Source organism: Leopardus geoffroyi, chromosome D2 (genome assembly GCF_018350155.1).
Source record: "Leopardus geoffroyi isolate Oge1 chromosome D2, O.geoffroyi_Oge1_pat1.0, whole genome shotgun sequence".
Lineage (NCBI taxonomy): Eukaryota > Metazoa > Chordata > Mammalia > Carnivora > Felidae > Leopardus > Leopardus geoffroyi.
In genome coordinates this window covers 39,621,313-39,649,035 of record NC_059334.1, presented here as the reverse complement: position 1 = coordinate 39,649,035, position 27,723 = coordinate 39,621,313, and the positions used below count along the sequence as shown (strand labels likewise).

Sequence of the window (27,723 nt, the reverse complement as noted above, 5' to 3'; positions counted from 1 at the left end):
TCCCCTGGAGACTGACAAGGGGCCAAGGGGCTGGTGCTTCCACAGCGGCTGGGCTGGTGGCCAACCACAGGGGCATCTGGCCGCACTTCCCAGCCGCTTGGCTTCCCCATGGACCCCAACAGCAGGCCAGTTCCCATCTGTCCCCGGGGTGGGGGGACGGGTTCCATTTTCTCCCTTCCAAGCCCTTTCGCATGCATACACACAGCCCCTTGCCTCCTTGCCTCCCGGCCTCCCAGCAGACGCTTAATTGGGAGGAAGTGAGTCTAAACATCTGGGGCACACATCTGAGAGTGGGGAGCCTGGAGGAAATGGGAATACAGGCAATTATGTCACTTCCTTGGCGGAGGGTACGTAGGAGGGGGGGCAACCCTACACAGCAGCGGACGTGTCTGGGGGCGCAGCATGGGGCTGGGCTGGGGCAGGACCTGGGGGGTGCACCTGTGGATGGTGAGCCTGGGGCCTACAAGCAAACGTTGCTGGTGACTCCTGGGCGGGGCTGAGCTGCAGCTCTCGGGGCCCAGTGGCGCTTGGAGCTGCGGTCCCAAGGGGAAAGGGGAGACAAAGGAAATGAAGGAGAGAGGGAGAGGGAGGGACAGGGAGGAAAGGAGAGGGGAGAAAGACAGGGAGAGTGGGAGAAAGGAGGGAGGGAGGGAAGTGGAAGGGAGGTGGGGGAGACAAAGGGAGAGGGAGAGAGGGGAAGAGGGGGAGAAAGGACAGAGGCAGAGGACTGTTTTGCTCAGCTTAGAGGGAGGCTTCAGGCATCCGGGAAATGGAGCCTCCCCAAAGGGTGCTCCGAGGAGGCAGGGAGCCCCAGTTCTGATCTCTTCCCAGCCACTGCCCATCTGCGTGACCCTGGGCATGAATTTCACAGTCTGAGCCTCAGTTTCCCCAACTGGAAAAGAGGACAGAATGCCTCCTCATAGGCTGTTTTAAGAGCCAAGGTGCTCACCTACGTGAAGCGATGGCAGAGCACAGTCTATCTCTGAACCGTCCGATCCCATCTGGGTTGGGAGCTGCCTGCCTGCCTGCCGGAAGTGGCTGGCCCCAGTGGGTTCCACATCACCCCATCCCAGCTTCACCCTCTGCTGATGCGGGTCTATTGACCTTGTCTTTTTCCTGAGCATGGAGGGTCTGTAAACTCCTCGAGGGTACAATTTCCAGGGTTACTCAAGTGCTAATCACACAGTCTGCATATAATAGGGGCCCATGCCCTTTGTTGAAGGGGTGAATTTCGTTTTATCCTTTGCACTGAGTTTCTGTTGTCATAATTATGTGCCTGTTTGAAAGGCGGACTCCTAATTTCACTCCTCCCTCCCAATAACTTCTGTTTCCTGCCAGAAGACAATAGTAGTCTTCATCCCAAACAGGTGAGACTGGGTCCTTTGGAATTCCCTACAGGAGTCCAGCCGCAGGCAGTGTTTCCCACCTGGCCAGCCTCAACAAGCCAGAAAATGTACCCAGGAATATAAAGAAGCAACTGTTAACAGCTCTTCAAGGAAAGTCACTGGCCAGAGTTTCCAAGCTGTGAGGTGCGTTCCTCTCTGGATGCAGGAAGAGCGAGGGTGGCAGGTCTGGCCAAGGTGCCCATGCTTCCTTCCAGCCACTGCCCGGCCACTACCTTGTCCCCAGTGAGGTGGGAATTACCACCTTGCAGAGTCTCCCACTGCAAGACACAAACACCTGGTTGCCTGGGCAGCACCTTGCCAGGGTGATGTGATCCAGATGGTCCCCCGAGAGGCAGCCGGGTTGCCATGGAAACAGAATTGCTGCCGCTGCAGCCAGGAGACCCGGATTCTAGATCTGCTGGACCCCAAGCTTGGAGAAGTGAAGCGATTTGCGTAAAGTCACATAGCAAGCAGGGTTCGGAGCCTGTGCTGCAATGCGAGACTTAATCTGAATGATTAGGTACAGAGCCCTTCTGAGATGCCGGCTTGTGTTAAGTAGTTTGTGCTGAACATTTCAGGAGATGTGGCCAGGGCAGGGAGGGGTCACATGTGGCATGGGAGTGATGGAAGTGGGCTGAGCCTCGGTCAGCCTGATCCTGATGCCTAAGCTTAACCCCCTGCCCCATGCCGCCCCTACTCTGGTGTCCAGATCTCGGTTCTGCATCTCCTGAGACCTGTCCTATCCCAGCAGCTAGCTGGCCCTGACTTGAGGGTGGCTGAAAATGTGGAGGCAAGGAGACCTAGGGGCTTACAAGGCCAAGACTCACCGTTTTTAAGGTCTGGCCTCTCCTGAGCCCTAGCTCTGCTGTGCACGCTTACCTGGCCAGCTGATGACGGGCAGGAGGGCAGGGTCTGTTGGCCAAGAACTTCCTCCCTGAGTTTGCTTGCCAGATAGGCCCTGGGGACCAGCCAAGGGGTCACTCACAAAGAACCCGATCCCAAGAGAAAAGGCAAGACCAGGGAAGAGGAGAGGGGCAAGTACTTGGAGTTGCGGCAGGGCCCTGGTCCACCCTTCCTCCCTTTCTCTTGCTTCTTTCCTTCGTCTCTTCAGTCTCAACGAATCAAACATCCATCCACTCAGAGCCATCTATCTAATGTCCCTCGCTTTGTTAGAAAAGATTTAGGTGACTTTGGGCAAGTGGATACATCTCTTTGCGCCTCAGGTTTCCAGTCTACAAAATGGGTTGGTTCCTTGAGAGGATCAGTGCGGATATTCATAACATACCCAGCACAGTGGCTGGCATGAAGCAGACACTCAACAAACAGTACTCTAAAGGTTGCTTTCTCTCTTGAGAGAATGTTGGGAGGGGCTGCTGGGAAAAAAGAGGCTCTCAAACTTCCCCAGCCCAAGGTACAGACCAAGCTCTGCTGGTAGTGCCTGGCCTCCCTCAGCCAGCCCTCTACGCCCCACTCCTGCAGGCAGCCTGCCTTCCCCTCTGGGGCTCAGCCTCCTCTCCCTGGGGGGGAAGGAAGACATGCTCTTGACCCCACGTGAACCTCTCCTGGAGCCTCAGGAAGGAACTGTCACCCTACTCACCTCTTACCCCTTCAGAGGTGGGTATGGTTTGCATTTACCTCGGCCCTCTCTACACACACAGGTTCTGTATTCTCCAGACACAGCGTCAGGCACAGGCTTTTGCGTTTACCTCCAGGTAGAAGAGGCCTCCTAAGACCATCTGAATGCCACCATGTTGGAATAAAATTGCTAACACGCGGTATACCAGGTCCTGTTCTGAGCATTGTACGGATGGTCACTCACTTAATGCCTATGACGGAGGCATTATTATCATCAACTGAGGCAACCATGGCATGGAGCAGCCAAGTGACTTCTTCCCAGGTCACAGAGCTGGTGGATGGGAAGGCTGGGTGGGACTCACATCCAGGCAGGTTGCTCTGGAGTCCATGCTTTTAGTCACTACTCCTCCCTGGGAACGGTTTTTGGGAACAATATTTGAAATCGGGGCTGACCAGGACATTTCGATTAAAACAGCTGACAGGTACCGAATGCTGACTATGTGCTGGGTTCTCTGCCACTCACCATCCGTGGGACTCTGAGTGTTGAATAAGCTCAAAGATAGGAGGGCGCTCAACCTACCGACAAGGACAGATCATTGTCATATACTTAATACCTCTCCCTGCAAGCAATTCAGGTGATCTTGACACGTTCTTGTGAGTCATTAACATGATTTCATTTCAACCTGTTCATAGAGAATACGGGGCAGCCTGTGGCTTTCAGGATCAGATATTCTTGTTTGAGCCACAATTCTGGCTCTTTTGAGCCAAAGGGCCTTGATCAAATTACGCAATCTCCCCCAGCCCCGGTTTCCTCATCTGTAAAATGGGTAGACGTGGGTCTGGGATCATCCTGTGGGGTAAGTGGGTTCGCGGCTGCTACACACAGCGAGTGCTCCGGTACCAGGAAGACGCTGACCATGTGCTGGCCATCATCGTGACTGAAAGGGGCTGTAAATCAGAGTTTTTTGGCCAATCCAGATGCCCTGCCCTGTAAATCTAAAAAGGCAAGGCAGACAGTCCCGGCACCGGCACCATTGTTAATTCCCACCTGTCTGTCTGCCTAACAGAAGGTATTTATAAGGCTGTGGCTGGCAAAGCTTGCTTCAGAAGTCCCACTACCACCATCACCACCTCGCCTGCTTTCTGCCAAGCTCCCGCTCCATTTCACTCTCACGCCCGCGGATCCCTTGAAATCCCTCCTCTGTTAGTGGGAATGCTAAGCTCCGTCTTAAAACTAAAGCTCTGGCTTCCTTAATCCTCTTACCTGGCTCTTTCCTCTGCAGAATTAATTGCTGCCGATGGCTTTATTAACTTCTCGGGCAGCCATGGCATCCTCGGGGCACCCTGGGGCAGTGGGGGTTGTTTTGGCAGGATCCCTGTCCCGAACGTGCCTTTGGGCTGGGGCGGCATGTGGCTGTGGGGTGACAGCCTTGGTGCCTGGAGGGCGGTAACTGTGTTCCTGCATCTCCCAAGAGGCTGTGCCCACCCCTCGGGGGGCACACGCAGAGAAGCAGGGATACGCTGGCCAGAGCACTGGTCCCACTTCTCCTGCTGAGGCCACCTCCCCCCCCCCCCCCCCCCCCGCCCACCTCCTCAGAGCTGCAGTCCCCTCCTCTTTAAATGGGGATAAGCCCGCCCTGAGGATCTCACGGGGCTGGACAAGGGAGGCTGTGTAAAGGGCTGTGTTTGTGTGTAGGATTACTGTCATTTCTCACCCACAGAATGGGAGCATTCATTGATTTCAAATCTCGAGAGCAGAGACTTTGTGTGGTGCATTTATATATGTTTGTAGCCCCCGTGCTTGGCACAGAGTGGGACTGGACAAGATGATAATCATTCCCTGCCCTGAAGATTCCAGTTTAGCATTTTTTCTTTCGAGAGGTGTTCTCATGCCCACGACTCCATCATTCATCCTGTAGTCACGAAGGTAGAGAAAAGATGAGAACTCTTTGGACAATGGAAGAAACCGACTTGGGAGGGGCCCAGAGGTGGGGGGGGGGCGTGCCCAGGCCCCCTGTGGCCTCGGGCAGCAGGACTATCCTCTTCGACAGGAGCACCCTCAGGTGTGGACTAGGACATGTGGCCTCTGCGATGCCTTAGGTGGTCACGGGACCCAATGAGAAAACCACCTACCACGTCAGATCTCTTCCCACTTTTGGGGTGTTGCTATTACAAGGAAGGGACTCCCAATTTCCTAAACCCCCACCTGTCTTTTTAACTGGCAGAGAGCTGGCCCAGGCTGTAGCCATGGACAGGACACCTGTGGCTCCACCCAGACAAGGGGCAGGGGCTCTATCGTCCTGATTTTGATAGTTAGTTTCTGAATGTGGCGAGGAGGAAGGCCAGTCTGCCAGTTAGGGCGGCATAGGAGATGTAAAGTTTCCTCTTGCCATCTCCAACTTGAAGTCAAAATAAGTGAGCAACCATACGAAGGATGCGATTGTCTTAGGAACGGGACTGGAATATGGCAGGGATGCGGCGGACGGGATGCGAATGACGGAAAGGGGGAAAGTGCCCTGCTCCGGCCCTGTGGGTGCCTCGTCACACACCCTCTGCTTACTGTGTGCCCCGACTCTGCCGGGCGTCATTGCCACGGCGAGGGCTGGAGGTGTCCCCTGACCCTGACCCCACGCAGCCCTCCACCAATAATGGCTGCCGGAGGCAGAGTAAATACTTCCTCGTCCTTGCCTCTCAGGCTGAGGGGCGCATTCTCCTGTCTCCCAGAGCTCCCTGGCAGGTGGTCACAGCAGGAACCGTGCTTCACGACACCTTGTCACTGAACTCCTTCCCCTCCCTCTCTTTCCCTGCTTCTCCACCGGTGTTTTCTGGGATTCTCCTCAATAAACCTTTTGAGCCAGAATGTTCGATTTGCAGTTTGCATCAGGGAGAACCCAAAGTCAGACACACATCATTTGGTTGAGGAACCTCCGGCAGCCTTGCCTTCCCCTTGGAGGAGCCTCATCCATCCCTCCCTTCCCCTCCCAGACCCCTGCCCCAGTCATGTGGCCTGAGGGTGTGCAGTCCCAGCTGGGGCTCTGGACTGGGGCCGTGAGGGTCCAGGTAGAAGCAGCCCCCTCCTGAGAGGGCTCCGTACGCTGCCTGTCAGGGTCCTGGCCCCCAACCCCCCACTCTGCCCCCTCCACCTCCCCACCCTGCATGAGTTGATGCCCTCAGCCTTCTGCCCCCCTCTCATGCTGGACAGGCCTGTTAAGCAGATCAGCACCAGCTGGGCCTCAGGCAGCTGTGTCCTTGCACACCCAGGCTCGGTCGGGGAGCCAGCAATGAGCTAATCCCGCAGAAGAGAGGGAGACAGGAAGAATAGCCTCCCGACAGACAAGCAGAGGCCTGCCCCCCGGGGCTCCTGGGGAACCAGAGAGGGCTGCGCTGGGAAAACTGCTGAGCCAGCCTGGAGACAAGGGCACTCTCATCTCGCTCCACCCCTGCCAACGCCAGCCAAACGCCAAAGGAACCAACAATGCCCATCGCTGCTTCTGCTTCCAAACAGAAATCTGTGCTTCCTGCAGAAAATGTGGGAAATCAAGTGTCACCCGCCCCTCCCCACCCCTCCAGACAGATCCATTATTTATAAGTTGACATTTTGGTATCTTCTTTTCTGTTTTCTGTTTCCCGTGCACCTGGCTGAGGTCACACTGAACTTACCATTTTGTGTTACCCTTCTAAAAATTAATGTTCTATCCACAAGCATTTCCACATAGTAATTCTTAGGAGACCTGGTTTTTAATGACCGTGGAGTGGCCATCGAAATACCCAGATCTCTTTTCCGGGGCATTGGAGCTGTTTCCAAATCTGTCCTCTCCCATTCTTCCATGGCACTGCCCCGCTCCTCACTGTTCACTAGGGACACCCCAGGGACCGTCGTGCTACCCCTCCCCCCCATTCCTTAGCCTGGGAACGCTGTGTCCACAAACTCTGTCACGTGGACTCCTCCCCACTGTTCTCTTTCTCCAAGAGCAGAGTGAGGCCACCCGATCCCAGGCCCCAGCCCTCAGGGAGCTGGGGGAGGGGAGGAGAGCCAGGGGCCACTGGCCCAGGACGACCTACCCCACCTGCTCCCTCAGGGTCACTCGGAAGGGGGAAAGCTCCCTGTGCTCCAGATCTGACCATCTGGAGGTCCGATCCCTGCTTCCAGCACCACAAGTCAGGCGGCCTGGGTCTGTTTCTCCCCTGTCAGAGCCTTCGTTTCCTCCTCTATAAAGTGGACACGCTGATAAGGGCCCCAGTGGCCTCTCCTACGGCAGTGAATCAGCAGGAGGTGAGCGAGCCTTGTGAACAGGTTTCATCCATTAAACAGGGCTGACCATGAGTCGGTTCCCAGGGGCCTGGTGATGAAATCCAGAGCCCTTTCCTGAGCGGGACCTGCCCTGGAGTGCAGGAGGAAGGAAGCCAAATCCCTCCCCCACACCCCAGCTCTGCTGAGCTCAGATGTGGGGGTGGGGCTGGTGTCCAGGAGGAAGTCTGTCCCCAGCCTTGACAAGGCGCCCAGCCTGGCAGCCTGGCATTTCAAGGGCAAGGGCCCGCCTGCCCTGCTGTTTCTGGGGAAGCCGGCAAGCGTTAACAAATCCCCTGCAATTTGCACCCACCAATCCCGCCTGCTCACTGGGCGGCCGCAAGCCATTTTTCACGCAGAGCTGCGCACAGCTTTGTCTTAGAGAGACAGATCTGGCAGGGTGTCCCTGAATGAGGCCATTTGTCCTCCCTGGTGACGGTGATGGGAAGGTGGCTGCGTGCTCTGGGGTGGGCAGAGGCAGAGGGGGGTGGAGACAGGTCCTGGGGGAGGTGTGAAGGTAGAGACAGAAGCAGAGCCTCTAAGAGAGACCAGGAATGTCCCCACCCCCAGGAGGTCTGAGAGCCCCCATTCAGCCAGGTGGGAGCAAGAAGGATTGTTTTCAAAGACAGAGGGAAATAGTTTACGAGCCTCCTTCTCCTGCTTAAGAGTCCTGGATACAAGTGGTGAAATGACCTGACTGGCCTCTGATGCCTGTCCCATCCCAACCCTGTGATGGGGGTACGGCGTGCCATGGCTGGGGCCCCCCGGTCGGGGTCTGTGTCTGAGTCCCAGGGCTGCTATACAAGTCGCTACAGAAGGTCTCTTGGGATTGAGAGCTCCAGAGAAGGACCGAGCCCCTCCCGCATGGACCACAGACTGCCAACCTTCCTGATTCTTCACCTTTCAGGCTGACTGGGGGCCCGGGGCATGTCTCAGTCCCCTTCCCACGAATGTCCCCTCTGAGGGCTGTCAGCACATCAGAGAAGTGGGACCAAGTGGGTGTTTGTCAACACCCCCTCTGCTTGGGTCTCCACACCAGGACCCGGGCTCAAGCTGCTGTGTTGGGGTGTGAGGGTGTGCTTAAAACAGAGGTCAGAAACACACATGTCCACAGGGTCCGGTGGGTTTCCAAATTTGGGAAATGCTTTGGGCATAAGACAATGGGGGAAACACAGAACCCATCTGGGGGGTCAGCCACCACCCAGACTGTCGTGGGTTGTGGGCCCAAGGTTCCCATTCAAAGGAAGACAGGCATTTGACTTGATGGTACAATCTCCCCAAGAGCAAATGTTGGCAACTAATAAGCATTTTTAAAAACCACCAAACATCGGAGCTCAGAAGTCTGTGGGCCACATCCAGCCCACAGGCGGGTGATTGGCAACCGCCCTCTGCTGTCCCTAAGGAAGGCTGGCCTCTTCCTGGGAGTTGTCAGGGGCGGCCTCTTCTGGCCCTCTCCTGAGTTCTCGGGTCTTTTCTCCAAAGCCTTTTGGTCACCTCTCCCAGGACGCCCATACCTGCTGTTCTCTGTGGGGTTCCCCTCTGCCAGCAGCCCAGAGCCTCTCATCTCCCAGACAAGAGCCCAGAGCCGACACCCACCCTCTGCAGGGCGACAGGAGGGGCGTGAGGCCAGGCAGAGGGCACCGCAGGCAGGGGCAGGTCCCCCTCCATTCTCTGGGCCCTGGCTTCCCCCCCACCCTTCCCTTGGGTTCTGGGGTCAGCTGAGGGGACACAGAGTCATTGAGGCCGGGGACAGCGGCCGAGGCACGCAGAGGGCTCTCGGGGACCTTGAGACATGGCGACCGCCTGCTGCTCGGTGCCGACACAGCCAGCAGGCGTGGGCCCGCTCGGTGCCGCCCGAGGAGGCTGACATTTCCGCGCCGCCTGCCAAGTTGCTGAGGGCTGGCACGCGGCGGCGGGTGGGGGCAGGGGGGCCGCTGCGGCCTCTCGGGGGGCCGAGGGGAGGCACGAGGCAGGTGACCTTCCGCACGGAGGCAGAGGAGGGGCGGGGAGCCCCCCTCCCGGCCCCAGGACCTTCCCCCCGAGGAGGCTCGGGGCCGTCGTGCCCGCGTGCGCGTGCTCCGGCGTGCGAGCGCACAGGCTAAAGGCTGCACCAGAACAAAGAGCTGGGGGCTGGGTATCTGAGGGGCCCACGTGGAGACGCCTGACTTGGCGGTTTGCTGCAGTGTCTGCTCTGCGCTCACTCTCCGTCTCTGTCTCTCTCCCACACACACACACACACACACACACACACACACACATATGCGCGCACACGCACACGCACCCGCCGTGCGGCGCTGCCCCCGGGCCCCAGCTCCTGCTCCCGAGCCCGGCAACGCCGGCGCGCACAGCCCAGCCCAGCCCAGCCCAGCGCACCGCCATCCCTCCTGACAAAGCAGCGCTCCTCGCGGCATGATCTCATCCCCACCGGCCCTCGGCCGGCCCCAGCTTGGCCTCCTGACAAGAGAGACAGACACGGAGATGGGGCGGGAGGGGGGCGGGAGGGGGGAGAGGGGAGGCGCACACAGACAGGCACCCAGCCCCCCTGACTCACACACACGCGCGCGCACACAGGCATGTGCCCCCACAGACCCCCCCCCTGCGTTCACCACCACACGTAGGCACACACACACAGACACGCTCACCACCCCACACAGGCACGCAGACACATATCCCCGACACACACACACACACACACACACACACACACACGCTCACTACCACAGACACATACATACACAGACATGCACAGACATACACACATCACATAGGGAGAAAGTCTGAGGGGCACCAGGGAAGGGAGGCAGAGACAGATACAGGATGGCAGAGACCCTCAGAAAGAAAGGGGAGGGAGGGACTAGGAGGGTGAAAACTGCGAGAGCAGGTCAGACACAATGGGAGCTTGGACAGAGTCAGGGAGGAGGGCCAGAGGTAGCGTGGGCTGGATGTCGGAACTCTATGCACAGAGCATGTTCTAGAACTGCGGCAGCCCGGCTGGAAGAGGCCTGGGCACGCCCGGCTGTGGCCAGTGTGGCCACCGCACCCACACCTGAGGCCCCAGAGACCCTCAGCGCTGCACCCAGAGGTGGGATTACAACAGGTCACACGCAGCCCTGGGAACCTCAGGGAAATGGAGCAGTGAGAAACAACCTTGCTGGGGCAGAAAAAAGCCTTGGAGAGGTAGGGAGCCATGTTAGGGGGAAAAAGGCAGACAGGAGCAGAGAAGGAGGACTGGAAAGTAATATTTATTTGGCACAGGGGTGCCAGGTGTCGGCGGGGCCCTCGCTTAATCCTCATAGGCATCCTGACAGACAAGGCCACAGCTCTGGGAGGTGGGCAACACGGTGAAGACGGGGGCCAGTGTCGGAGCCGCCCCTGGAACTCGGGGTCACTGCTCAGCTCCCCATGGCTTCCGTCCTTCCCATGGTCCTGCCCCTGCCCCTGGCCGACCCTGCATTCTACCACAGCTGGAAGCCTTCGCCCTCACACTGGTGGTCTGCCTTCCCAGAGGAAGGGCCAAGCAGGGGCATGGCTGGGAACCCGAGTCCTGAGGGCCACATTTCTCGAGGAGGCGGGGGTGAGCTGTGAGAGTGGTTAGTCATGGCTGTCGGTGCCGACAGGGGTTTGCCTCCCAAGAAGGGAATTCGAGTAGTAGCAAAGCTACAGGGACTGCCGGGCCTCCGTGTTCTCAGTTGCAGAATGGGTATATGCTGAGGCCTCGCCTCAGGGGCCTACGGTATATCATACGACTTAGCAGACACAGGGCCTGGGAAAAGGCTCAATACACCGTGAAGAGCTGTGCACAGCCAGGAGTGCAAACAGAGGGCAGAACAAAGCCCTTGTTTTGGGAGAAGCGAGGCTGGAAGATACCACTTAGCAAGGGCAGGGCCACGCTAGAGAGACTTGAACAAAGGAAAGGCCTCTCCCAGATGGAATAGCCTCCCAGATCCTGCCCAGGAGCACAGGGGCCTCCAAAGTCTAGGTCCAGAGTCAGCTGTGGCGGAGTGGGCAGAGACTGGGCCTGGAGTCAGGAGGCCACGGGTTGAAGTCCCAGCTCTATCACCGACGAGCTGTGGGACAACAGGTAAGTCACAAACCTCTCTGAGCTCCATTTCCTCATCCATAAATACAGACAAAGCTGAGCATTGCAGCAAAGTACAAGAGAGCACCCAGCACGTACCGGCAGGGCCATGAGAGACCCCCCGAGGGAAGGGCTGCACAGGGACCTGGGCCTCTCCTCCCCAAGGAGGGAGCAGCTGGGGCTTCTGGGACAGCCCGCTCTCTTGTTTTCCTCCTACCCCTCTGTCCATGCTATCCTTGACTTGGTTTTGCCACTTACACACCCTCTGGGTTTATCCCCTTCTCTCTGCTCCACAGGAAGTGGAACCTTCCTGGTCCAGCCACCATCATCCTGATGTCCCCAGCAATCTGCCAACCGGTTCCCTGCATCTACACTGTCCCCCTCCCCTGTGCAATCTGTTCTCCCTTGGTAGCCGGAGCCGTCTTTGCAAAAGGAGAATTTAGCCATGTTCTCATCACTCTTAGTACAAAAACCACAACCCTTCAAGACAGGCCGCTCGTGTCTAACTGCTGCTGACTCCTGCCTCTGGGCTCTGGAACCACTGCCTTTGTTTTAGTTCTGCCAAAAAGCCGTGCCTCCTTCTACCTCAGGACCTTCCCTCAGGCTGTCCCCTTTACCTGGGAAGAAGCTCTTCCTCTTTTTCTTTACCTATTCAGCACTTCTCAATCTTCAGGTCCCAGGGAAGCCTCCCCCCACCCCCGAGTGGTCTCAAAGCATCCCTGACTTTTCCTTGATGGCATTTAGCTCAGCTGGAATTTACATACATGCATATGCACACCCACCCACATACACCTGTGGTTATATGATGTTTTTTCTTTTCTCATAGGCAACGGGTCAGGAAAACCAGAGCCAACCACCTGATTTCATAAATGAGGTTTTATTGGAACTAGCCATACCCACTTGTTTAAATATTGTCTACACTTGCTTTTGTATAGCCCGCAAGGCCTGAGCTCCTTACTGTCCGGCTCTTCACGGAAGTCTGCTGACCTCTGCTCTAAACTGTAAGTTTCCCGAGGTGGGACCATGTCTGTTGCGTTCCTCGTCGGAACCCATACCTGGCCAGGTGCCTGCACAGAGCAGGAGCTTCATAGAGATATGGATATAAATGTTTCTTGGATAAGGAGCAATTTTTACCTTGTCAAAATTGTATGGACTTGAGTTATTATTAAAACTGCAGAGTCCATCAGGAATAGACGTCACTTATGAGATTCCAAGACCATTTTCTGGCAAGCAGTTCAATACAACAGCGATATCCCAGCACAGGCTGGCACGTCAAGGATCTTAGAGTAGCGACTGGCTAACCATAATTTCACACACCCTGTAAAAGACCTATCGTCCGTGTGCACGGTCTGCAAACATACATGGAGAGGAGCACGAACCCGCATCCGAGAGAGGATAGGCTGAGCAGACTTACGAAAATACATCGTGAGAAGTCTTTTAAACGTTTTCGTTAAGGCTGTTTCTATATATACTCCAAAGAACTGATTGACGAATTCAGAGAAAACGTCTGTTTTATTGTCATACAAAGGAAATAATGGATTTTTTTTTCTTTTCCAATGAATTGCTCCAACATAAAAAAGGTTAACAACATCTAGACGCTGTGTTTGTCGATGCACACGTGTTTCTAGAACTTACGATGACCCCTGCAGGGTAAGTCTCATTGTCATTCCTGCCTTCCCGAGGAGATAAACTGAGGCTCGGAGGCCACACACTCAGCAAGTGACAGGGCTGGGTTGTCCCAGTTCTGTCGGGTGTTAAAGCTTACACAGCACCCCCAACCTTACGCAAGATGCTGAGGATGGTGGGAGATATAAAACTGTATCTTTGGTGTGGTTAAAGCCCTCGCACAGAATGCTGCTAGCACCTTCTGTGGCCTCTGTTTAATATAGGGGCAGGAGGTCCCAAGCAATGACAAAGTTGCAGTGGCTAATACTATGCGGAGCAGGCTTTAGAACCCTGTATGCACTGACTCACTTTGATTTTGTGTTTTAAGTACAAATGTTCTGAATAAATACGGTGGAGTGTCAGGGTCAAGAACGCTGACTCGAGTAGAGGTGTAGGCCTAAGCCCCAGCTCTGCCACTTTCCAGCTGTGTGACCTGAGGAACCTCTCCAGCTTCTCTGAGCCTCAGTTTACTGCTCTGTAAAATGGGGATGATCCCAGTGCTTATGCCAAGGGGTCACCATGGTGATGAAATGAGATGGTGCATGTCTCCCTTTAGCCTGTTGGGGTGTGGTGTGCCTTGGGACCCTCGTGGGCCCCGACGCACCCCCACAGGTAAGCATACTGCCTGAGAGGAGGGGCGGAGCCTCAGCCATGGGCTGCCCAGCCTGGTGGACAAGCTGCTGGTCCCTGGAGGCTCACGCCACATCTGGACGAACCAAGGCACCCGCTGACAGGGGTGGCATGCAGCCCTGAGTTAGAATCTGGTTATACTCCCACCGCCCAGTGACGTCCGTGGAACCCCCAGCGGTCACCTACCCGCAGACTTCGGAGTGAACTTGTCTCGATTCGCAGCGCACACTGCCAGCAGTCTGTAACCGAGGTCCAGGTCGAACCCTTGCTGTGCTGCCACCCGACTGACCACCTGCGAGCAAGAGGGAGAGGAAGGGCAGAGTGAGTCCCTGCTGGCGCCCGGCTTCCGAGCCCAGAGTGGCACGTGTGTCCGTTTAACAGGTGAGGCAGGTGAGGTGGGCAGGCTAAGGCAGGTCCCCAAGATCAGGCAGAGCTGGGACTCAGATTGTGCCTTGCTCACTCAGCAAACACTGATGAGCACCTCCTCCGTGCCAGGCCCAGGGATCCTGGCCCCTGCCCTCAGGGGTTTCCGGTCGGCTGGTGGGCCTGACCCCAAAGCCCAGGCCCCACAGCTTTACAAGCACTCGATTCGGCCACATTCCAGAAGGCAGCTGGGGGTACTGTACCACCGTGTTTTGGGTGGCTGCAGGCCAGTCCTCTCTCCCCCCACAGCAGTTCCCCAAACTCCCTTCTGAGTCCAGGCCCTCGGGAAGTCTCCTGGCACCTCTTCCCATCCCCTCCCTGAGCGCCTGCACCCCCCCATCGTGGATGCTCACTGCCCTCACTACTCTAGGCATGGCCCTCACCCAGCAGCTTTGGTTCAGCCCGAGTCAAGATCTGTGCTCGAGGATAAGCACTGGACACGCTGCTCACGGAGCTTCAGCTTCGACAGACCGCTAAGGCTTTTCCAGATGCACACGCCTATGCTCCCCAGTGCTCCGCTCTGGGCCAGGTGACCTGCAGCCTCTCAGACCCCAGCCCAGAGGCTGCAGGACCCTCATGCTCAGCCTGGGGTCTGTACCCGGCGCCATGCACCTGCTCAGCACATGGGAGGCTCCCATAAGCATGTTGATGGAAGCTTGCTAACGGCTATTTGGAGCCCGGAGGTCCCTTCTTTCTCCTTGAGAACCTCCAAAGTACGGGTCGGAAGGGGGACAGGTGAGGGGCTAGGAGGGCTGACAGTCCCCGGGGGCAGTGTGGGATGGGGTGCTCCTGGGGGACCCACGGACGGCTCTGCAGGCGCACACCCATCAGGCTTCACGCCTTCCCCACCCGTTCCCAGGTGTCCTGCCACTGCTAGACCGGCTCCCTCCTGCCCGCCTTCCTCATTAACAGCAGCAAAATTAGGTTTACTTATTAAGAAGGAAGGACCTTGGAAGATGGGAGTCGGTGCAGGCTAAGCAGCTGGGGCGGTTATGGCTGAGTGGGAAAGGAGTGCTCCCAGATGTGGGAGCTCGTTCTTTTGAGAAAGAGAAGACTCCGTCAGCGACAGCAAGCCGTTAGAGACCACCTGCCCCGGAGGCAGGTGCTCAGAGGGCCTCCAGCTGCCATGGGTTTTGGCCCAGCCTCTATAACCACTGGGATAGCTCTTCATTATCTGCTTTATATTTAAGGGTTCGTTACAAGGGGTCTAGGGCTAAAAAGGTTGGGAAAACAGCTAATCTAGGCCAACCCTCTCATTTAAAAACTATGGACACTTAAGGCCTGGACAGACTGCCCATGGTGAACCAGGGAGGAGCCAGCGGACTCCCCCTTCCCAGGATACCCACAGCCTCTTGGAATGGGGCCCTGTCTCCCTGCACCCCCCCCACCCCCCACCACCACCTGGGAAGTCCCAGGGCAAGGAGGAAAAAGGACTTCTCAGGTTTGAATGTTTGCTCAGCTTCTCTGCTGCAAACAGAAGTCCCTGACACAGAAGCCTTCTGTTCCCCCAGGCCTCTTTTCCACAGGCTCTATTTGCCCCTGACTGTGGGCACCTCCTGTCCCTACACACACCCCATGATCCAGAGGCTCTGGGCCACCTCTGGGCAGGGCATCCTCACTGTTAGGCTCACCGTCCACTCAGCAAAACCAAGGCCATTTATTCTCTGTGGCCTGTTGAACATTTCAGGTCTGGAGACAGGCACTCTCTACAGTGGGTCGGGAAGGGTCACTTCAGCTTAGATGTTGACTATGGTGCCCTTTTCTTTGGTGGAACCTTGGAGTGGATGTGAGTGAGCAGTTTGTTTGGACGAGTGCATCAGTGAGGCTGCTGTTTGTGGGAAATGTTGACAAGGGCAAATAGCGTAATGAGAATATGGTCTCCCCGGTAAGAGGGGCCAAGTAAAAGCTTTGTACGCAGCAAAGTGCCAAATTCTGACGATAGCTCCAGGAGGCGGAATTCTTATCTCTGTTTCACAGATGAGGACACTGAGTGTGAAGAACAACCAAAGGTTTCAAATCTTGTCCACGATAGAGCCAGGATGCAATCCCAGGCAGTCAGCCTGTGGAGCCTGGGCTCTTTCCACGAGAGGCCCTCTTTTTCAGCCCCCAAAGGGTTAAGGCCATAACTGCAGGGAGAACCCTCAGGCCCTGTGTTGAGGGCAGGAAGGCAAAGGTCCCTCTGTTTGGCCAATACTGGCTAATCCTGTTGCTCTGGTTTAAACAACAACAACAAAAACCAACCAAAAAACCAAAAAACAAACTAGCTAAATTGAGCAAGAGAGGCCTGGTGCTGGTATAAGGGCTGTCCTGCAGGCCTGGGAAGGTCAGCTTGTCGCCAAATCCCCTGAGCCCCAGCGTTCAGAAGGGTCACTGGCAACAGCCTCCTTTCACCGAGGCCCAGAGAGGGTAGGGCCTTGCTGAAGGGCAGCACAGCACAGGCGTGGCTAAGCTGGACCCTGAGGCCCTAGAGTGCCTTATGTGCACCCCTGGCTTCCTCTGGCCCACCCAGCCTGCGGACCCCCAGGAAAGTCCTGTGAGGCGGGTCTGACTGACGGGGCGGGGCGGGGGTGGACTTGGCTGTGTATCCTGTTGTGTTTCAGAGGCCTGCTTCCACCTCGGCAGCGGGGGGGGGGGGGGGGGGGGGGGGCATGGAACCCTTCCCGAAGGTGGGCCAGGGGAAGCAGGGGAAGACCCCTCCTCCACAAAGGCCTCCGCAGAGGTGCTGCTGCCCTCTGCTGGCTGCCCAGGCCCAGCCAGCTCCGGGAGGCCTGAGACGGAGGCCCGGGGTCCCAGAGGGACCTAGGGGTCAGGGAGTCCAGGCCCTCGTGCCACAGAGAGGGAGACTGAAGCCCAGAGATGACAGAGGGCGTGTGCTCAAGGTCCCGCAGCCAGTTACGTTAGTCCCGTAAAGAGAGAGTGTTGCCTTGAAAAGTGGTGAGCCTCTTCGGCTCCGAAGCAGGACAAGCTGTCTGGGGGATGCTAGGGAAAGGACTTCTGTTCCTGGCGTGGGGCTGGATTCTGACACCCTCTGAGGGAGTCGGGGGGAACTGGAGGCACGCCAGGCCTGCACTCCAATTCTGCTCCACCCTATCCTGTGCAGCCTAAGGCAGGTTACTTAACCTCTCTGAGCCTCAGGTTTCTCCTCGGTAAAAGTGCAAGGACGTCCTCTATAGCCAAGGTTGTGTGCTGGGGGGCTCTGACAGTTCCGTGTGTCCCAGTTCTGTCTCATGGTCATAACACAAGCCCCTCAGGGCACAGCCCTCATTTCCCTCTCTGCCCCCCTTCCCCATCTCCGTGCAGGGGTCGGCAGGTGCCTGTGGCTATTGCCGCTGCTGCTCTGGAGTCAGGCACGAGATGGGGCTCTGGTTCCGCCACCTGCTAGCTGTCCTACCTCACCCAAGTGACTCAGCTCTCTGGGCCTCAGTCGGCTCCCCTGTGCAGTGCCCTCCTTGAGAGGATGGGAGCCAGGACTAGGCACACAGCTCAATGAATGCTATTTATGGACATACCCCGACGGCTTCAGCAGCGAGTTCTCTGAGGCTAAGGGGAGGCTGCCACTGGAGAGATGGGGAGGGCACTGCTCTCAGCTAGCTGGTGCCTGTTTCCCTCTGCCACCTCCTCTCCTTCCGGTCTCCCCTCTCCTGTTCTCTGGCCTCCTTCTTTCTGTTCCTAGAGCATATCAAGTGTGTTCTACCTTCGGGGAGGAAGGATGACTGAGTCCAGAGAGGCCTGATGTTAAGGGAAGGGCCAGGAAGTGACCCTATCCTGGCATGGTTAGGATAAACGTGGTCTGAAGCGGTGACCACAGCTCACACCCCTTGTCCCTTGGGAGGGGCCACAGGGCTCCTGCACTTCTGCATCCTGGGGTCAGAGGGCCTGAAGGGGAGGGTGGGGCGAGGGGGCTGCTGGCTGCTTTCACCCCAGGGCCCAGCCCCAGTATGACAAAGATGCGCCCGTTTACTGACTGAGGCGAAGTGGTTTTTAATTTCTGTCCTCCAAGTAAGCCGGATCCAGAGGAATTTGTCCCCAGGGGTCACCCAGGGGATCGTGGCAACCTGGAGTGCCCGGCCTGCCACTGGATGGGGAGGGGTGCGTGCGGGGGAGCTCAGCAGCTTTGCCCTGTTTAGGCCCCCTGGGATCTCTGACCTCCCCCATCCTGTCCCTCCCGCACGACATGGCTGGGGCTGAGGATGTGCAGGGGGACGGGAGGACCAGCAGCGGGGCCCTGGGACGGTAGGACGCCGTCCCCTCGCCGCCTGAGTTGCCTTGTTTGTAAAAAAGAAGCGGTGATCCTTCCCCTGCCTGCCATGCAGGGTCTTCATAAGGACCGAGGAGCCAGGAAAACGCCTTGCGTACTGAGACTGTCTTCTGTGACTCCCCATTCCGCACACTTCCCTGCTGCTGGTTCTGTTGAGCTCCAAGGGACAGTCAAACTCCCGTCTCTGCAACTGAGGCAGGTGAACCAAAGGCCCCTTTCTGGCTAGGCAGCAGGCCAGAGAGGTGGGGGTCAAAGCCCACACTGAACAAGTTCGTGCCTCAGGCTGTCGTGTGATGAGGGGAGGCCCAGGAGAGCTGGCGCTGTGCCTCTGTCCACACAGCTGCCCCTGCCCAGGAAGCCACAGCCTCCCCACTGGCTAGTCAGAGCCTACGGGCTCCTCCCTGGGCTCCCTCCTCCGGGAAGACCTCCAGAATCCTTCCAGCCTATCCTCCAAGGATGCTCCCCTTAGTGCTTCTGTCCTCACCCAAATCATATCCCATCACTCACCTGCTTAAGATCCTTCAAGGCCCTCCATCACCCTTCAAATAATATCCAAGCTCTTCTCCCTCAGCTGCAGGCCCTGTCTTGGCTTGTTGCTGCTTCCCTTTTTGACCTTTTCTTGTATCCTTCTCCCTCTTCTGTGCTCCAGCCATCTGAGACTTCCTTGTGTTCCCTGAACAAATCAAGCCTCAGGGCCTTTGCACTAGCAGTGCCCTCTGCCCGGAGCACCCTCCCCTCTCATGGATGACTCCTTCTTGCCATTCAGGGATCGGCTGGGGGTCACCTCCTCAGGAGACTTTTCCCAGCCAGCACTCTACCCCTCTCACAGGGCACTGATGTATGTCCTTATTTACTCTTTTATGAGTTCAGTGCCTGCCTCCCTCGCTGGAACATACGCTGCTTGAGAGAGGTCCGCTGTGCTTAGTGTACTCCTCCAGTGCCCGGCATAAGGCCTCAGTGAATGTCTGTTCAGTGAATAAATGGCAGAGCTGGGGCGGGGCCAGCTACTGGTCACCTCACACCCCATGCCCATCCAGCATGCACGGGGCCATTGTCTCATTCAGCTCTGAATCCCTATATCCCAGGCAGGGCCAGGCTCGGGGCGGGGTGCTGGGGGATTGTGGCGGCCAGTCTGGCCACACCTTGTGCATGGTCCCCCACCTCCTGCTTGACTTATGGCTGCTGGCAGCTGGGATGGGAATGAGGGGGCCTCTAGGAACATCTGTCCCTGCCTGTGGGGCTTAGCCTGAACCAGGATCCCCGCAAAGAGGATTAAGGGAGCTGGTAGAGGGAGGGGAGCCCAGCGGGCTGGAGGATGAGGAGGGCTGGGCGGCACCTGATTTGGCCTGGTGGCTCCAAGGAAACCAGACAGCATCGGCCTCGGACAAATGGAGGAGCCCTGAGGAGCCGTCCCCCACCCCGGCTGGCATCCCCACTGGCCAGGAGCATTCCCTCTAGAGGCAGAGGGGTCTCAGCTTGAATCCCACACCCACTCCTAGCTGGCTGTGTGACCTTGGGAAGCCATCACGGCAAGCCTCAGTTTCCTCCTCTATAAAACGGGGACAATGGCAGGGCCGGCTTCATGGAATATAAGATTCAGTGGGAAGGTCTATGCAGCGGACCACGCTCAGTAGCAGGCACAGAAGGGGTGTTTTATAACGATGACCCATGAGAATGTCACTCTTCCTTTTGCTCCAGGCCAGGGCCATGCTGGGCCTTTTGCCTCCCTCCCATCTGGAGCTTTTCAGGGAACGTGGTGCCCCTGAACTTCACCAAAGATTCCTACCTGGCCAGGCATCTGCCTTGCCTCCTCCTCTCCAAGCCTTGGGGTAGCTGGGCTCTCCAGAAATCTGTTTACCCACGTTCCCTTCAAAGCTGACTCAGGGCTGGGGCGCCTAGGTGGCTCAGTCGGTTGAGCGTCCGACCTTGGCTCAGGTCATGATCTCACGGCTTGTGAGTTCAAGCCCCGCATCAGGCTCTGTGCTGACGGCTCGGAGCCTGGAGCCTGCTTCGGATTCTGTGTCTCCCTCTCTCTCTGCCCCTCCCCTGCTCATACTCTGTCTCTCTCTCTCTCTCTCTCAAAAATAAATAAACATTCAAAAAAATTAAAAAAAAAAAAAGCTGACTCAGGGCCTTTTGAGAAGCTGCCCTTGCTGGTCCCCAAGGCTCCCTCAAGCTTATGGATGCACGTCATGTGGCTGGGGTCATTCACAAGCAGCAAGCTCCTTCCCCATGGCTGTCAGCCGGTGAGCTCCGAGACTTGGCAAATCATGCCACAAGTTCTGGGCCTGGCATCTGCCCAGCCTGCAACCCAGGCCCTTATCAAGCTGAGTGAATTTCGGCTCTCTGGGTTCTGTGGTCTCTCTGGGCCTTTGCACATGCTGTCCAAGATACCCGCAGGGGTATCTGCAGCTCCTTGCCCCAGTTTTCCACAAGCCGCCCCACCTCCCAGGCAGTTCACGCTTCCCTTCTCTGGGCCGCTTCACCTCGTACACAATTCTCTCGACCATCTCTTTCCACACCGGTCTCCCTGCTAAAGAGGGAATCGCGCTTGGCAAAGTCTTACTCTGTGCTTTCGCAGGGCTTCGCAGAGGGGATCATATGTGATAAACGAGGGCTCAATCGATGTTTATTTGGACAGATGGATGGATGTAGTAGGAGCTCATTAAATGCTGAAATGAATGGGTAGAAGAATGGATGACTACAAAAAGAGCTCGATAGATGTTTGCCCAAGTGGACGAATGAACCACCGGATAAAAGAATGACTCAGGGCGCCTGGGTGGTTCAGTCAGTTAAGAGTCTGACTCTTGGTTTCAGCTCAGGTCATGATCTCACGGTTTGTGAGTTCGAGCCCTGCATCGGGCTCTGTGTTGATAGTGTGGAGCCCGCTTGGGAGTCTCTCTCTCCTCCCTCTCTCTCTCTCTCTCTCTGCCCCTCCTCCTGTGTGTGCACACTCTCTCTCTCCCTCTCTCAAAACAAATAATTAAACTTTTTTTTTTTTCTTTTTAAAGAATGGCTAGAAATTCTGCTTTGCTGAGGGTGGAACATTTACCCTCACCAGACCTGGAGCTTCCCCACCCCCTCCAACCCAGCGAGGCGCTGTGCTGACAGCCGTGTCTCCCCATCAGACTGGTTTCCCGGAGGCTGTATGTTGGGGGGGGGGTGCACACAGACGGGCTGTGCCCTCCAGCACTGCTGTCTTTCTATCTCTCATCCTCTGTTATCTGCGGCCTCTCCGACAGCTGGACAGGCACACGGGTCCCCAGGCATCCGCCCTGGGTGCAGGTGGGGGAGGGGGTGCAGACTCACCGTCAAACAGCCCATCAGGCTCTGCTCGAAGGGCCGCTGGAAGGCTCGCGGGTCCCCACACCAGTCCAGCAGCTCCGTGGCGGCATTGTGGAAGTTAGCAGGGTTCTGTAAGTGCTGTGGGAGAGGGAAGGAGGCAGCATGAAGCTCCAGGAACAAGGCCGGGAGGGCAACGTGCAGGTCTGGGGTGGCGAAGACCCCAGGCCCCACTGGGGAGGAGTGGCTCTGGGGCGGGCCAGGAATAAGGAACCTTCCCAAACTCCCTCTCTCTCGCTTTCCCTTTGCATCCACCCCACCTCATCCCTGGCAGGATGGGGGTTAGTAGCCCCATTGCAAAGATGGGAAAACCAAGGTCTGGAGAAAGACGATAGTATTAAAGTGTTTCCTGGATGCTGGCAGTGGGGGCGGGTGAGCTCTGCAGGGCTCAGGAGGGTAGCCCATGACCCCCCAAGTTGGGGACTGGCTCTCCCTAAGCCAGGGCAGCCTCGCGCTGGAGATTCCTTCTTGGTGAAGCCCACTCCTGCTAACCATCACCACCCAGGTCTGGACGTCCACCAGCTCTGGCTTCAGAGCAAGTGTGGCCATGGCCCACCAAGGGCAGGGGTCAGGTGCATCAGAAAGAGACCCCCAGGCCAAACTCAGCCAGGGAGTCAACTATAAGCACACTGCGCCCAGGCTATTCTCACACCGGGGTCTGGTGTGTGTGACTTAGCTCCCCAAAGCCAGATTTCCCCGGGCCCAGTCTGGCTAGGCTCGGAAGCTGCTGGCATTGTCGGGAGGGGCCCCTGCCTGAGCTCAAGCCCCTCCCGGTCAGCGGGTCTGAGTCAACAGAGACGGAATTTTGACAACAAGGCCTCTAGATTCTGCTTGGGACCCAGGCCACGGGGCCCACTGGGTGGGGGGTGGGCGCTTCACTCTCTAACCCCCGCCCAGGTCTCCCCAGGCCCCGAGGCGCTGGGCCTTAGCCCAGCGGGTGGGTGACTCGCCCAGGGTCACACAGCAGGTTAGGTGCGGAGCTGGGATCCCAGCGATGGGTGTCACTGACTGTGGGTCCTCCAGAGGGACACCTAGGGCGTATCCACAAGGGTCGGAGGTGAGGCCAGCTGCAAAAGGGTTGGTGGGAACTTCTGAGGCCCCTGTTGCCTTGGTGCTGGGAGAGACAGGGAACAGTGGCTTCCCCTGTGGTTGCGGGGCGGGGGGGCACTCTATTCCCTCCTGCAGCTCAAGTCTGCCCTGGAACCAAAGCAGGGAGGGGTCTTAGCAGCGGCCAGATCCCAGAATTGGGAAGGAATGGAAAGTGCGGGGCGCCGGGGGCTCCCTCTGCCTTCACCTCCCGCTTGCTGCTGACCCAGGGCAGTCCCTCACCTTCCCCAACCTCCCTCTGTCGGCCCTTCTGTAAAAGGGGGATGACAGATCACGGCTTAGCGGCGGGAAACTTTTGTTTCTTTCGCTTAGGGTTTTGTGACTATCGTTACAACGTGGTCTGTGCAAGAAAAATTTAAAAATGGACAGAAGAGAGTGAAATGACTTAGAACGAGGTGCCTCTAGGGGAGAAAAGGGAGAGGGAGCAGCGAAGGAGAGAGAGAGGGCAGGCGAACAGCAGCAGGCCCTCCGTCACGGGGCCGGGGAGGGCTGGACAAGATGAGAGTCGTGCGGCCCCTGGCGAGGTGCCTGGCGCGTGGGGTGCTCCCACGCGGGGCTGCCCTTGGCCCTGACTCTGCCTCCCGGAGTCTCCCCGGGAAGCACAGCTGTTCCGTGCAGCTCTCAGCCCTGGCTCACACGGGCTCTTTCTGCACAGGCAGAGCTGGGAGGAACATCCACATGGAGAAAAGGGCCCTTGGAGAAGGCAGGGGTGGGTCCTCACCTCCACCTCCTGTGCTCTCTCTTTAAACCGTGCCCCCTCCGAGGCCACGGGTGGCCTGGCCGTCTGGGCTCCGAGTGGAAAGCCATGCAAATCGGCTAATTCCCTGCCCAGCAGCCTCTCTCTGCTAACCGAGTTATTCCGTTTATTTATGTGATGTCACACCCAATTAGCAGGGTCAGCAGTCACCACATGCTGCTCTCAGAGCTGCCTGCCCGTAGCACCCTCACCCTGCAGGGCTCTTGGGCTCACAAGTGGCCTTTGAGGCCAGTCCCAGGGGCCCAGTTTTGTTCTGGCCCCTGAGCACGCAGCCGTCCATATCTTGGCCAGCCCACCTCCAAGCTTCTCCACCTTTGTGCCGGCCAGCTCATGTGGCCTTCAGCTTGGGCTCTGGGTGGTCACTGGTGGGCCCGACTCACTGGGCACAGGGCATCCCGTTCAGTGACTGTTGCTCTGTGGCTCTGTGGCCTTGGCCCAAGACCCCTCCCCTCTCTGCGCTTTTGTTTCCTGTTTCGTCTATGAGGTCACTGGACTGCACAGGAACGGGTGACCTGGGTCAGACTTATTTATCTCAGTCACTGAGCCCCAGACCCCTCATTGGTAAAATGGGGTCACACATTGGTAACAAGCGGTCACACAGCTTACAGGACTGCTACAAAGTTTAGGAGTGATTTAAATAATGACCTCCCTATTACCAAGTAGGTGCCAGGTGAAGGCTGCTATTGCTCTGAACTTGGTACGGTTTCTTCTCTCCTATGAGCATCTTGAGAGGAGAAATAGGGCCCTGTTCACCTGTGGAACTCTCAAGACCGGCACGAGGCCAGGCCCATGGAGAAATGGTTGGTGAGCAGTTAACTGTCCAAAGGACGGTCCATCTGTGTTGTAGGTCGGCGGCCTGGCCACTTCAGAGCAGGTCCCTAGCGCCATGTGGAGTGGCCAGCCTTTGATGGTCAGTGGATGACAGCACAGATGTGAATCAATGGCAGAGGCCTCCCTGGCTGTGGCTGTTACTGGGTTCTAACAGCTCACCTCCCACCAGAAAGTCCGCCTGTCTCCACAATTCCTCAGAAGATCTGGGCTATATCCACTGGCCACTGAGTCTGCTGGGGCAGGAGCAGGGGACAACAAAGCCTAGACCAAGTTGGATTGACTACCCAGACCACGTGATGAATGCATCTTCTTATCAGTTCATCTGTGAATCAAACAACCTGTCCATCCATCCAAAAATGAATCACTCCATCCATCCATCCATCCATCCATCCATCCATCCATCCCCTTGCCCACTTACCCATTCAACCATTCACTACTATATTCATTTCCCATCTATCATTCATTCACCTACCTATCTATCCATCCAGGATTTCTCCAACCTCCCGTCCATCCATTCATTCATCCATTTATCCATCCATCATCTATATCCACCTGCCTAACTGCCCATCCCTATGTCCATCCATCCACCCACCCACTCATTCCCTTAGCTCTCCTCTCCATCCATCAGTTCACCCCTCCCCTGCTTCCCCTCAACTTTCGTGGGCCCTGCCCCAGCCTGGGCACCGTGCTAGGCTCTGCTGACTGTGATGAATACGACACGTCCTCTGCCCCCAAGGAACTTAGCCTGGAGGGAGGCCTGACACATGCCCCACAGGGCCTCTAGCTCAAGGGAGAAAGCAGGGTCGGTGGGGTGGCTGGGTGCCCAGGAAGCAGTGGGGCTCAGAGATGGAGGGTGTAGACGCTCAGAAGGGCCCACGGGATGGGGGAGGCTGGTGTGCAAGAATTCGCTGATTTGTGTGGCTTTGCACGTGCAGCCCAGATGTGCCTGTGACCTCTGAGTGGGGCACACTGTGGAGAGGGCACTGGTTCTTCCCGTCCCGGGGGCTGAGGGGGGGGGAAAGGCAGCCGAGCCAGCGGCCCGGAGGAAAGAGGGGCAGCGGGCTGCTTGGGGGATGGTGAGTGTGAGCAACGCTAGAACCAGGATGGGGTGGGGGTGGGGGGTTGCTGTGCTGTAGAAGTGAGGCAGGGCGGGGAGTCCGAGGCTGCAAGGCCCCCTCTGGGAGCCACAGACCCACCCGCCAGAGCCAGGCACAGCCAACACATCTGTCATCCTCAGAGCACGCAGACCTGCTTGCTTTTCTCTTCTGATTAGGCTAGAGGACGTCTGAGAATCAACAGTCTTCAGCCAGACACGCCGCCCTCTGGGGCAGCTGTGGAGCAGACAGACGTTAAGTGCTGAGCCGTGTCTGACCGGAGGTGTGGAGGGGGCTGTGGGAGTGTAGGGAGCTCTGGATGGCCCAGGGAGGCCTCTGGATGGCCCGCTCGCCCTCGCAAACGTGTCGGGGTCTGGCCCCAGCGCACGGCTCTGCGTGCCCCGTGTGTGCACATGCGCAGGTCGGGCAGGCTGGGGGAGGGCGGCCGAGGAGATCCCTGGCCTTCCGGCTGCCCGGGCATACACTGGCTGGGCATCCATCACGATGCATCATTCTGCAGACCAAGCAGGGTGGAGTGGCAGCTTAAGCAGGGTTAGGTGGCTAGCAAGTGGCGGAGTGGGGGCTCGGCCTCGCTGGCTGGTAAATCTGAGCCCCGTGTGCCATGCTTCAAAGGGGTAAAGGGCACCCTGATCTCTGGGGACGCAGAGCCAGGCACGGGAGAAAGGTCAGGGTATGAGCAGGTGTCAGAAGGAGCACCGTGCCTGGCGCTGGGAGGGGCTCATGCACCTGACCGTACTGTTGGGGGTGGAGGCCACTGATGGCCCATCCCTCAGGGCTGGGAGAAGTGGGGCCACAGGCTGAGCCGGGAGACAGCCCTGCAGAGCCTCCAGGAGGAGGTAAGAGCAGGGCTGGAGGGAGGGCACCGTCTGGCTTCTATTCTGTGACTGTGAGCAGAGGCGTAATTGGCGTTTGGGGGAGCTGTTTGGGCTGAGTTCAATCTGTAACCAGTCTTCTTCAATTTCCTCTCCTCAGACCCTGCCCGGGCTTCCGAGAGAGAGCTGTGCTCGATGCTTACGAGAAGACACATGCTTTCGTTCCCAAGGACCAGCCTCAGCTCCACCGGGCCCTGGCGCTCAGGGAGGGCAGGCTGGAGGGGGGGTGGGGCCGCGAGCTCTGCCCCCCCTCCCCCCCCCCGGGGTCCTGAGGCCAGTGGCCCATGCTGGTGACCTGAGTGTGCTGCTAAGCCACCTAAGCCAGAGGGCTCACCCAGCGCTTGCTTCCCTGCCCCTGAGACGCTGAGGACAACAGCCCCTGCCACCATGCGACAGCCCGGACCCATGTGACGGGTGGGGAAACTGAGGCTCAGAGGAACAAAGCGACAGGTCTGAGATCAGGGACTGTGGGCACATGGAGGAGTGAGGATTTGGGCCCAGGTCTCTTTGATGTCAAAGCGCTTCCTGGAGGAAAGTAACACTTAAGAGTCTGCACAGGCACTCAGGGCCGCAAGGAGGCTGCGCCCGGAGGGCGGTGCGCCACTCCCGGCCAACACTGGGGGGCGCCCACCAACCCTGGTTCAGCCAGACTTCTTAAAGTGGGGGGGAGGTGGGGGGCTCTGAGCCCACCTGGAATGTGCCCCGACTCTGAACAATCCGGAGAGGAGGCTGGCAGGCAGAGCACCCCCTCAGCGCAGTGTGATCGTCAACAGGACGGGGAGCTGGCTGCTCTCAGGGATGAGGCCTGCCTCACACAAGTGAAGCTGGGCCGTGTGACTTCAGCTGACTCCCTTCTCTTCTCTGTGCCTCAGTTACCTTTCCTGTAAGATGATCAAATTCCCCAGAACCTTCTCTTTTCTGTTTCTTTATAGGAAACCACTGGAGCAGAAGGGCACTTCCCTGCATCTTCACAGCGGCCCAGGTGGCACAGCAGAGCCCAGAAAAGCATGGCACTGGCCCCAAATCACACAGCTAGGAAGGGGAGGGGAAAGGAGGGGGAGGGGAGAGGGAGGGGGAGGGGAGAGGGAAGGGGAAAAGAAGGGAGGGGAGGGGAGGGAAGGGGAGGGGAAAGGAAGGCAGAAGAGGAGAGGGGAGGAAAAGGAAGGGGAGGGAAGGAGAAGGAAGGGGAGGGGAAGGGAGGAGAGAGGAGGGGAGGGAAGGGAAGGGAGGGGAGGGGAGGAGAGAGAAGGGAAGGGGAGGGAAAGGGAAGGAAGGGGAGGGGAGGGGAGGGGAGGAGAGAGAAGCAAAGGGGAAGGGAAGGGAAGGGAAGGGAGGGGAGGGGAGGAAAGGGAAGGGGAGGGGAGGAGAGGAGGGAGGGAACGGGAGAAGGGGGAAGA

At 57.7% G+C, this 27,723-nt stretch overlaps 1 protein-coding gene across 12 annotated transcripts in view; it reads right to left on the bottom strand.

The window, feature by feature from the left end:
* ZMIZ1 (zinc finger MIZ-type containing 1) overlaps positions 1–27,723 on the bottom strand; it is a 232,823-nt gene that overhangs the window by 79,577 nt on the left and 125,523 nt on the right. For all 12 annotated transcript variants that reach the window (XM_045437807.1, XM_045437810.1, XM_045437804.1 and 9 more), the window contains 2 exons: positions 21,612–21,725; positions 13,808–13,913 (listed from right to left, as the gene is read on the bottom strand). In XM_045437807.1, the coding sequence (XP_045293763.1) occupies positions 13,808–13,913; positions 21,612–21,725 (220 nt within the window). The remainder of the gene's footprint in view (positions 1–13,807; positions 13,914–21,611; positions 21,726–27,723) is intronic.